Here is an 11800-nt window from a genome sequence, read left to right on the forward strand (position 1 = left end):
GGAGGGTAACAAAAATAAGGACAGCTACCAATAACATCTAACACTTGTTAAATGTTTACATTAGATTCAGCCCAACCCTATAAAGTTCATAGTATTATGAAATAAGAGGTGTGAAGAGGTCAGGAAATTTACAGATCACAGAGCTAGTACAAGCCAAAGCCAAATATTCAAGCCATCTTCTGACAGCAAAGCCCATACTGCAGTACAGTCCATATTTATGATGGAGCATACATCACTTTAAAATTCTACAAACTCCTACAAAAATACTTCTGAAGGTATTCTATTAACTAAATTAACTTGACACATTAAAAAAAATCCCTTTCTCCTATTCAAAGGCACACAGAGCGAACCAAGAAGGCTTAGAGGAGCAAGATTCAATTCCTGTCTTTGATAAGTAGCATCCTCTACAAATTAACTGAAATCAAAAGCTATATTAAATCAAGCCAGACAAACCTGAGCAGCTTTGTTTTTCAGCTGTTTGCAGAAACCCCTCACATCAAATTCTGATGACTCTTCTGTGGAGGTGGAAAAATCAGAGATACAAAAACTTAGGCATACTACTTTCAAATCTTTGACAAATTCTTAAATGCATGACATTGCTTGCCAACTTACTACAAAAGAAATAAGGGGAATAAAGCAAGCAAAGAACTATGAAGCAATAACAAAAACAAAGAACTTTAAAGTGCTCCAGCTTGGAAAACACAAGTATATCCATACCTCTCTAAAGATAGTCAATGCAGATTAACAATAAGAAGTGAAATATGGCTGGGTGCCGGTGGCTCCCACCTGTAATCCTGGCTACTTAGGATGCTGAAATGGGGAATTTTGCAGTTCGAGACCAGCTGGGGGAAAAAGTTCGTGAGACCCCACCTCAACCAGTAAAATAGCTGGGCATAGTGGTACACACGTGTCATCCTAAGCTAGTTGAGAGGCTGAGATAGGGAGGATCATGATTCCAAGTTAACCCAGATAAAAGTTTGTAAGAACCCCATCTCAACAGAAAAAGCTGGGTATCATGGCACGAGCCTGTTATCCCAGCTATAGCTGGAAGCATAAAATAGGAGGGTCACAGTCCAGGCAAAAAGCAAGATGCCATCTCCAAAATAATCAGAGCAAAAAGGGCTGGAGTAGTGGCTCAAGTGGTAGAGCACCTGCCTAGCAAGACCTCAGTACAAACCCCAGTACCGCCCATCCCCCACAAAAAAGTGGAAACTGAATTTCTTTCTACACAATGCATGATCATGTCATGCTTTCAAAAGTTTTATTTAATTAGAATATGAGCTACATCAGAGAAAATTACCTTTGATGACTCTCTTGTTCTTTTTCACTGGCTGTCCAAGATCCACGTTATTCTGTATACTGGTCTTCATTTGTTTAGCAGTTTTGGAAATTCTAAATAAAGTGTCTTCACTGGACCTTGGTAATTGCTCTTTTCTTAAAAACAGTTTATTTAGCAACTTAGTTACTCCTTTAGCAGCAAAAGCTGCAGGCATTTTTTTCTTAGAGACATCGAGATAGGGCTGTCCTAGAAATTCAGCAATATCAGAAGGAAAGGTAAAATCTTTGAAGTAAGGCATGGGTTGAATCCTACAGACCTCCTGAAGCAATCCAAACAACGGCTCATATAAAGAAATCAGTCTTTTTAAAACACCTCTATAAAGAACCCTAGAAAGAAAGAGAAGCTCATGAATTATCTGGCAATTACAATTTCCATATTATATAGTGAACTACAAGATTCAAAACTGAAAACAAAATGGCTATCAAGCTCTTCTACTCTAGATTTAAAAAAATGCCATAGCACATATTTTCAAACAGTCAGATTAATCCAGCTCAACAGAAAATCCACGTACAAAATGTTTCTCAAAAACAAAGTACTACCCGGAGATATGTACAAGTATGCACATAAAGATTTTACTGGTGGTTTTATGTACCTGGGAAGATTTTAGGCACATTTCAGGTTCTTCACATTTTTTATAAGATTTGAATTTCTTAAGCATGTTGTAATCAGCAGCAATTAAATCTCATCATTACAGAAGAGAATATAAAATGTTAAACATTTAAAAAATAATATTAATAAATCTAGCATAGTAGTGCAAGTCTGTTAATTCTAGCACCCAGGAGGCTGAAGCAGGAAGATCGTGGATTCAAGACCAGTCCAGGCTACTGAGCATGACCCTATCTCAATAGTAAAATAATATCATTAGTAATTCAAATGTTATCTGATTAAAAATAAATGGAATAAAGACCAAGATGATTAGAGCTATCCAGGTTAAAATATCAAAGCAAGGTTTTCAATCTCTGAAGGCAGAAAGAATTTTCTACTATTTTTTTCAGTTTCCTTACATTCAAATTAGAGCTAATTCCAAGCCTAATTTTCCATCAAATCATTTTCACTATACCTATACTGTAAGAACAAGAGGATGTCTCATTAGTTTGCAAGTATTATTTATGTTCTTTACATGAACTAAATTTGCCTCAAACGATAGCAGCATTTCAAGTGGAAGAAAAGACCAGAGCACATTTGAAGGTCAAATTTTATTTCTTATTGCCACTAAAAATTGAACAATGTGGCAGAGAGAATCAAGAGATAGCAGCCCAGGATATTATCACCATTTTAAATATTCCATTGCAATGTAATTTATTATTCCAGTTACTAGATTCTCGGAATTCATTTGCTGAGTTGTCCAGTGTTAGGTTGATTTCATGGCTTCAGATGCAAAGGCTACTCCTTTGACATAACCATTGGTACTTAGCGTCCCAGTCTGCCACAAGCAAACGCATCAGGGGAAGAAAGGGAATTCCCTCACCACCTTCCCCATCCATAAGAAAACAATATGAAATGAAACTATATAAAAACTAGTAAGAAACCAAGGTTGGGATAGAGAAATGAAAAAGAAATCAAGGCTGTCAAAATGTATGCATACCATAATCTGCTCACCAGACCAACCATCACAAGGTTTAAAATAACGAACTCCTCCAATCCTAGATGTTTTACAGTCAAGCTGAAGAAATCAGTTTAAGGTGAGAAAACAAACCAAAGGAATTTGGGTTTTTCAAAGTTACTATTATGCAGGAAGAAACAGACTAGAAGAAAAAAGAATCTTCTTAAGGTATTAAAGCCTTACAATATGTTCCCCTTAAGTCACATTGAACTTAAAAATATAATTATACACTCTGCTAAAGCTCCCATTATTAAATTTAGCTTTTATGATTAAGATTTTTTTATCTTTCAAAGGTCTTAGAATAATATATACTAGATAGTCTCTGGCAATGCTATATCTGGCAATTACTGGGAAAAGGCCAAGAAGCAAAGTTTTAAGAATTCCCACAGGTTATAACCCTGTAGAGCCCCAGCTTTCAAACAGAAATGCTGTTAAATTTATCCTAGCAATTCCCATTGAAAACAAGGTATTTGAGTAGATTCCAGGATACAGAAATGCCTTGCAGCAGCAGTCCAACAGGCGGAGTAACAACTTGCAGGCTCCCAGAACCTTCATCAACACCAATTCCACCACTGGTTGGCTAGGGATGACACACGCTCTGGTAGTTACAGGCTGATTTTCACTTGACAAAAATAGAAAAGCACATTACTTTCATTTTTAAACAAAGCACCTGTGGGGTTTTTTTTGTTTTGTTTTTCATTTTTGGCAGTAACTAAGGGGCTGAACTCAGAGCCTTGGACTTGTACTTCTATAGCAGTGATGACTTACTTTAACCTCAATCTGAGGCAGTTATATTCAGTAACAACCCGCTTATGTTTCAACGTAGCCTACTGTGACCCAAATTTCAAGGTCACACTGGTCCCTCCCACAGACCAACAAAGGGAGATTTATTACCACCAACAGGTGTGAGGTATATCCCAACACCAAGCAGAGAAAGTCCAAAGGAAGATCACTTTAGGACATCAAGTTTCCAACCCACATCACAAAGCAATGGCCCACCTACTTTGAAGAGAACAACTCAGCCAAGTCTTCAATTGTGCCCTCCAAATTCATGTTTTTCAAACGTTTTAAACATTGTTCAACCTGAAGGAGGAAAAGCAGTTCAATTTAGTGAATCCATAATGCAGATAAGGTCACTGATATGACCAGAAAAGCAAAGAAACTAGATGTTCAAAGTATGTAAACATACTAAATACCATCAGTGACTACTTTTAAGGGTAAAGAAATCTGAGGCCCAAAACAATTGCTTCCTAGAATTTATCCAGTCCAACATATTTTTCAAATCAAGTAATGATTAAGAAATTACTATATACCAGAATGTGCTTAATGCTATAAAGGGGACCAAAATGAGTGTGAGATAATTCTCAAGATATAATTATGCTGAAGTAACATGATTTATCAGTTACCTCATTATGATAGTTGACTTATAATACTGAATCTATTAAAACAAGAGGGTAAATTAGTAACTATAAATTTCAATAGTTTATAAGTACCAGAGAGAAGGAAAATGACTTACTCACTGAACAAATGTATACTGAACATTTTCTACATGCAAGGAATGCTGAGAGGTAAAGTGGTATATGAGGCACTTCCAAATCGCTAGTAGTAAAACTAAGATGACAAATAGTATATGAGGTACTTCCAAATTGCTAGTAGTAAAACTAAGATGACAAATAAAATACTTAAACTAAATACTAAAACAGATATGCATTATTTAAAATTTTTAAACCTCTACTTCTCTATTTTTCTTCATGGCACTTATTACCACCTGACATACCACTGATTGACCAAAATATACTGAAAGGTCCACAGGGACATGTTCCTCACCACTAGAGCCCAGTTCTTAAAACAGTATAGTAGACACTCAATACCATTTCTTATTTAAGATATATATACCAAAGCCAAGCATTATACAAAACACTCCAGAATTCTGTAGTTGTCAGGAAATATACAAGGGCATACATACGTCTGCAACTACACTTTGTGGTATGTTGTATCTGTGTGTGTCCCCAAATTTCCTCTTCTTATACAAAGATGAGTCATACTGGACTTAAGGCCACCCTAATCCACTATGACCTCATCTTAGCTTTCCAAATAAGGTCGCCTTGGTTAAGACTTCAATATACATACTTTGGTTTTTTAAACATTTTTATTAGCATGTATTAGTTATACAGGAGGTTTCACTGCAACATTGCCATATATGCTTACAATGTACCTCGGTTAGGTTCATCTCCACCATCATTCTCTTTAATCCGCCCCCTCCCCCCGCCACTCACACACTTAAAACGATTAGGACAGGTTTCAATGTTCTATCTTCATACACATGTATAAGTACGTTGACCATATTCCTCCTTCTTTATCCTCTCATTCACCCTTCCCCTCCCACAAATACCCGCCACCTAATAGGACCACGTTTACATTCTTGTCCTTCATTGCTTAAGTGTAGATTCACTGTCCAAAGAGGTTTTGTGATGGTATTTCATCTGTGAATATACTGTATTACAGTCAGTCTACATCTGCACTTTGAAGGACATAAAGATCTGGCAACTGCAATACCTTGTCAGAGCTCCCTATATACTACCAAAAAATAAATCAAAGTTACAGATTCTTACAGCATAGTTTGCAGAATAATGGAAGCAACAATTCTTAAATTCCCTGGGGCCAGCTTCTGTCTTTTTCAGTTTTTATGTCTGGACACCATCCCTTGAAAGAAGTATTGACATATTATGATGGTAAAGCACTTTGAAAATATAGTAAATGAACTATAGTTCAATTATAGTGTTCAAAAGAAAAGAACTTGAGAACTTCAGGAAGGAAGAGAGAACAATCTTCATATACCCAAAGAGTTGTCACTCAGAAGAAGAATCAAGGATATGTTCTGTTCCATTTAGGGGAATGTTGGAGATACTAGTGTAAGAAAGTTTTCTGTGAACTGTGACGTGTTAAGCAGATATAAAACAGTAGCAATAGTGACAAGAGCAGCTGCAGCAGCAGTATCATGAGACATGTTCCCTAGTGAGGGTTAACAGGGAACATAAAGCATGTACACAAGCAACAGTAGCTCAACCCAACTGTATTAAATGTTATAAATACAGAGAAGAGCCCCAGATAGCCAAGAACCTTTCAAAAAAGGAGTTCAAATTCACTAATAATAATCAGAAGAAAGCTACTTAAAATAAGGTTTCCACAACATACACTCATGTTATATCTTGGAGAGAAGTCTGCACCACCAGGAAGGTTCAAAATGGGGCCTAGAGGATGCAAAAGCCTCTAAAGGCAGACACGGAGAGGCTGGGCTTTCTAAACACACAAGCCAGGGAGCAAAGACTCAGAAGAGGTAATAAACATGGTAGGTATGCAGTCTCCTTAAGAGTTCGGGTTGGGTGGAATACAAGATTTACCTGAAGGTGAGAGAGAAGTCTGAGCTTTGGAAGACTGAAGAGGCCAAATCATAGTGGGTATCGTAAGCCAGGCTAAGGTCTTTATTCAGGACACCAATGGAGAACTATTAAACATCAAAGTTGTTTTAGGGTAATTAATCTGGTTTTGGTCTATAGTATATGCCAGAATGTAGGAAGGACTAACTAGTATAGGAAACACCAGTTAGGATAATAAGACCATTACAAGTTGACAGAGTTTAAAACAAGAAAATGGCAGCCAGAATTGAAGGAAAAAACCAGATGCAGAGAAAGTTTTGACTTATCAACTGACTACATGGGAAAGCTACATAAAAGGAAGAAACAAATTTTATAACTTAAGTGATTATCCACAACCTGAAAGACAGGAGAAACACATTCAATCTAAGAGTTAAAAAGTTTGCTTCTAGATTAGAAGACTCAGGTAAAAGCTAACCTATGGAAGAAAACAGAAAAAGACCATGATCACAGATCTTTCTTAGATAAAGGAATCTTCATCCTTTTTGCCTTTAGTAATGTCAGTAGAAAACAAACCAGAAATGATGTCTTTTTTACTCCCGTGCACCCAGCATCAAGCACAGTGTATGGCACAGGGAAAATTGTAGAAAACTACTCCCAAGGTAGCTATCACATAATGGATACCAATTTGGATTTCTAAAAACTACTTACAGAATTAATAAAGTGATTAATAAACAAGCACGTAAGAAACCCAGTTTAAGAAGCTCTCCACTACAGTGTAGTCCCTGAGTTTAAGGGACCAATTTTGTCTTAAGTTCTAAAAATCACATGAAACTAATTTATACCACAACTTGCTGTATGACCACTTATTCCAACATACTATTGAATAGCTTATGACTCCACAATAAATAAACCACAATTTTGTTCTTTTTATGTTTTGGGGATTTAAATTATGCTCAGAAAATTGTTTCTTAATGGCCAACACTATGTCTCAGTCAAATCATTTTGTCTTTGAATTGGGCAAAGGCACTGTTAAACAGATTACACATAATGAAAATTTTTAATTCCCCACTGGAACTGACTGGGAAAGAATCTAAACATATTTCCTTTTGAACAAAAATTATTTTTTGAAATGGTTTCAGGAAAAAAAGAAAGACCACATGTAACTATGGACAATAGACTTGAAAAAAAAATCACAAGTAATTTACTGAAATTTCCATTAATGACAAAATAGTAAGTGGTAGTGTGGTCTATATCTTCATCAAGTAACAAGAAGGCACTGAAGAGAGAAATCGGAAAAGACATCAGAAGTTGAAAAGATCGTCTATGCTTGTGGATTGGTAGAATCAACATTGTGAAAATGGCCATACTACCAAAAGCAATCTACATGTTCAATGCAATCCCTATAAAAATCCCAATGACATTCTTCACAGAGATAAAAAAAAACAATCATAAAATACATATGAAAACACAAAAGACCTTGGATGGCCAAAGCAATTCTGAGCAAAAAGTCCAATGCTGGAGCTATCACAATACCTAAGAACAGAAATGAAGACTAATGGATTAGAAAAGAAGACCCAGACATAAACCCGTGCAGCTACAGCCAACCGATCTCCAATAAAGGAGCCCAAAACACATGATGGAGAAAAGACAGCCTCTTCAACAAATGTTGTTGGGAAAACTGGATATGCACATGTACAAGATTGAAACTGGATCCCTGTCTCTCGCCCTGTACCAAAATTAACTCAAAGTGAATCAAAGACCTTAATATAAGGCCTGAAGCTAAAACAACTACAGAAAGTAGTAGGAAATACACTGGAACATATAGTAGAACTCAAAAAGCTCCATATCGAAGAGAAAGAATGAACAAATAGGATTCCATTAAACTAAAAAGCTTCTGCACAGCAAAAGAAAGTCATCAGACTTAAGAGACCGCCCACAGAATGGGAGAAAATCTTTGTTAGCTATTCATCTGATAAGGGACTAAAATCCAGAATCTATAGGGAACTCAAAAAACTCAACTCCCAAAGAATCAACATCCCAATGAAGAAACGGGCACATGAATTACACAGGGAATTCTCAAAGAAAGAGGTACAAATGGCCAGTAAATACATGAAGAAGTGTTCAACTTCTCTTTTATAAAAGAGATGCAAATCAAAATTACACTAAGATTTCATCTCACCCCAGTTAGAATGGCCATATTTAAGAGCAATAACAACAAATGCTGGCAAGGATACAGCGAAACAGGAACCCTTATACACTCTTGGTGGGAATGCAAATTAGCACAACCAGTATAGAGATTCCTCAAAAAGCTTAAGATAGCTTACCACTTCCGTATGATCCAGTGATAGTGCTCCTGGGCATCTACCCAAAAAAACCTAAGTCAGGATACAGCAGAGCACCTGTACACCTATCTTCATCTCAGCACTATTCACAATAGCCAAGCTATGGAAATAACCCAGATGCCCTACAACTGATGAATGGATCAAGAAAATGTGGTGTATATACACCATGGAGTTTTACTCAGCCATATGGAATATGACATGTGATTTGAAGGTAAATGGATGCAACTGGAGGACATCATAAGTGAAGTAAGTTAGGTTGAAAGACAAAGGCTGCATGTTTTCTCTCATACATGGAAGATAGATCCAAAAGATAAACATATACAAACTCATACGTAGAACATATTTATAATAATGGAACTACTCTATGTAACTTGGGGAAGGAGGGAAAGGAAAAGAGAATGATAAGAGCATCAGCAATACTGTAAAACATAGCAACTGTGAAGGTAGAGGATATACGGATATGTAATGAAAGCTGTTGAAAAATGGGGGATGGGAGGTAAAAGGGTAAGGGAGAGCAATGGAAGAGGTTAAATGGACCTAAGAAAAGTATACTCATAAGCAGGGATGCACTGAGAAACCCCTTTAAGCATTGACTTAATAACGAAAGACAGGACTGTAAAATAGGTACAGTGAGTGGAGAGAGGGGTTTGGGGGGGGGCGGTGAATGAAGGAGATTAAGGTGAGGGTATATGGTTAATGGACTTCATACACTTACATGAAATAGAACAAAGAAACCTACTACAATTGCTTTAAGTGGGGCGGAGAGGGGGTTAAGGGGGAAAGACAGCGGGAGTAACCTAATCAATGTACAATATAAGTCTATTTGGAATTGTCACAATGAATCCCCCAGAACAAATATATTCTAATAGAAAAATTACTAAGAAAAAACAGGTTAGGTATCAAACACAGGACTTCCCCCTCACCTGTTTGAGGGCCAAATGGGGTTTGTGGCGGCCCATTCTGTTGTGATTGCTGTACAGGACTGCACATAACACATCCACTTCGGCATGTAAGGTCTGGCTCCTCAGTGACTGTGTGATGAGATGGCATTCTTTAATTACAGATGCAATGCAAATGTCTAAAGCAAAGACATTTAATAAGATTCAGTATGCGTTTTTACATCAAGTATATTATATGAAAGACGCTATAAAAGAAGCATCTTTTCTTATTTGCTTTAAAGGAACCAAAACACAAATTAATGTAATCAGCCTCAAGTATTCAAATATAATGAAGGATCCTAAGTACGCAGAAGTTGGAAAATGGTGACAGATGATATAGAGTCTGGGAAATTAAAGAGAATATCTGTTAAACAAGAATATACATATTTTTACATCGTATTTTAACTGTAAGTAATTCATATGAGTACTTTGCAGTCAGTAATTTGGTGTACACTTAACACCTTAAGTGCCTCAAAGCTGGGGACGTGTACTTCTCTAAATCCTTCATTTTGCTATGCACTTAAGCAAAACAGAATGGATACATTTACAGCTTTCAAAGTCAGAGGAACTGTATTTGAATAACACTTTTAAATGAGAATATGCACTCAGTCTTCTGTATCCCTGGGTTCCATATTTATGAATTCAACCAACCTAGATGTAAAAATATTTTTTAAAAGTCCACCTGTACTACGTATGTACAGATTCCTTTCCTAGTCCTTATTCCTTAAACAATACTTACATAGCATTTACATTGTATTGGATACCATAAGTAATCTGAAATGATTTTAAGGACACAAAAGAATATGTGTAGGTCATATGCAAAAACATATTATTAAGGGACCTGAGCATATGAAAACCCCTTGGTTTCCAAGGGGTTGTTCTCCAGGGACACTGAGGGTCAACTACATTTAGAAAAGAAAAACCACCATGGCCACTGGAAGTTATATAAATACCTGACTCAACACCGATGCCCATATGTTTCCTAATCTGAAACACTGTTAAACGAAAGATGCAGTTACTGTCCTAACTCTAAGGGGAGCACCAGCAGTCTAGGTGGACGAATTTTCTGTCCCAACTGTCTAAACATGGTATCAGCTACCTTGGGGATGATGAGTGAGTTACTTAATTTTCCATACCTAACAGGCATCCTGTTTAATAAAAGAAAAAAATTTAATAGTAAGAAGATTGTGTAGGATGGATAGATGAAGGGGGATGTGTTGATTTGACAGGCTGTATGTAATATTAGTACCTATTATCAAATTTAAGTATTTAATATTAACAACTATCATTTGAGTGTTTGTCGTACCAGGCAGTGTTCCAAATCCTTTATTTATTATATCAACTCTTTCATTCCTCCAAAACAGCCCTAAAAGTCTAGAACTACTTTTATTCGCATGTGAAAGTGAGCTAACTGAGCATATAAGGGTTAAGTAACCTCCCTAAGGCACCTGGCTAAAAACAGCCATCAGTCGTTGATAGAACACTTGAGCTCACAGAAGACGGTCCTTAATTAAATTACATCAAGAGATCACCACCCCGGCGCGGGTAGGGAAAACGAGCTCCATTTCACAGACAGGGAGCCGAGGGCGCCCCAGCTCCGGGACAGGCGTGGGACGCGGACGCCAGGACAAGTTCCGGCAGCCCCGCATCAGCACTAACCGAGGTGGACCAGCGGAGGACCACGGAGCACAGGCCCACGCGTGCCCAGGCGCTGCCCGCCGCTCCGCGCCGCGCCGTGCCCCTTCCCGGCGTCCTCCAGGCTCAGGAAGCCCCGCCCCGCCCCACAAGCGCCGGCCCGGCCCAAAGGCTCCTCGGGAGAAGTCGCCGTCCCCGCCCCGCGCCCCACTCACCCAGAGTGGCGCCGGGATCCCGCACTGCCACCGTGCTGCGGCTCCCAGCCCTGGGGATCCTCACGCGGTTCCATGGCTCCGGGCCGGACTGCATGGCAGCAGCCATCTTGCGCGGCGGGGGAGGGCTTGGGGTGGGCGGGGCAGGGCTTGGGGTGGGCGGGGCTGGGAGAGACCAAGTGGAGGGTAGAGGCGGGGGGACGCAGTCCTCAGGACTGGGCGGGGTGGGACGAGACCAAGTGGAGCGGCCAGCGGGGGGAGGAGCCAGTGTGGGCGCAGAGGTCCAGCCCCGAGTTACCCAAAGCTGGCCTCCTGCCAAAGAATACCTGAAGAGGGTTTCTTGGGGTTAGAGGG

General features: G+C 38.6%; 1 protein-coding gene across 5 annotated transcripts in view; it reads right to left on the reverse strand.

The window, feature by feature from the left end:
• Nucleotides 1-11575, reverse strand: part of Rmp64 (ribonuclease MRP subunit p64) — a 16343-nt gene extending 4768 nt beyond the window's left edge. Inside the window, exons 1-7 of one of the 5 annotated variants that reach the window (XM_020165085.2) lie at nucleotides 11450-11575; nucleotides 9585-9739; nucleotides 3946-4025; nucleotides 3433-3564; nucleotides 2925-3002; nucleotides 1301-1665; nucleotides 454-515 (exon numbers count right to left, since the gene is read on the reverse strand). In XM_020165085.2, the coding sequence (XP_020020674.2) occupies nucleotides 454-515; nucleotides 1301-1665; nucleotides 2925-3002; nucleotides 3433-3564; nucleotides 3946-4025; nucleotides 9585-9739; nucleotides 11450-11555 (978 nt within the window). In that variant the 5' untranslated portion in view covers nucleotides 11556-11575. Of the gene's footprint in view, nucleotides 1-453; nucleotides 516-1300; nucleotides 1666-2924; nucleotides 3003-3432; nucleotides 3565-3941; nucleotides 4026-9584; nucleotides 9740-11258; nucleotides 11323-11449 lie in introns of those variants that run through there. The other 4 variants (XM_074073127.1, XM_074073126.1, XM_074073128.1 and 1 more) reach the window with 4 other exon arrangements.
• Between the last annotated feature and the right edge of the window lie 225 nt (nucleotides 11576-11800).

Source organism: Castor canadensis, chromosome 5 (assembly GCF_047511655.1).
Source record: "Castor canadensis chromosome 5, mCasCan1.hap1v2, whole genome shotgun sequence".
In the NCBI taxonomy this organism is placed as follows: Eukaryota; Metazoa; Chordata; class Mammalia; order Rodentia; family Castoridae; genus Castor; species Castor canadensis.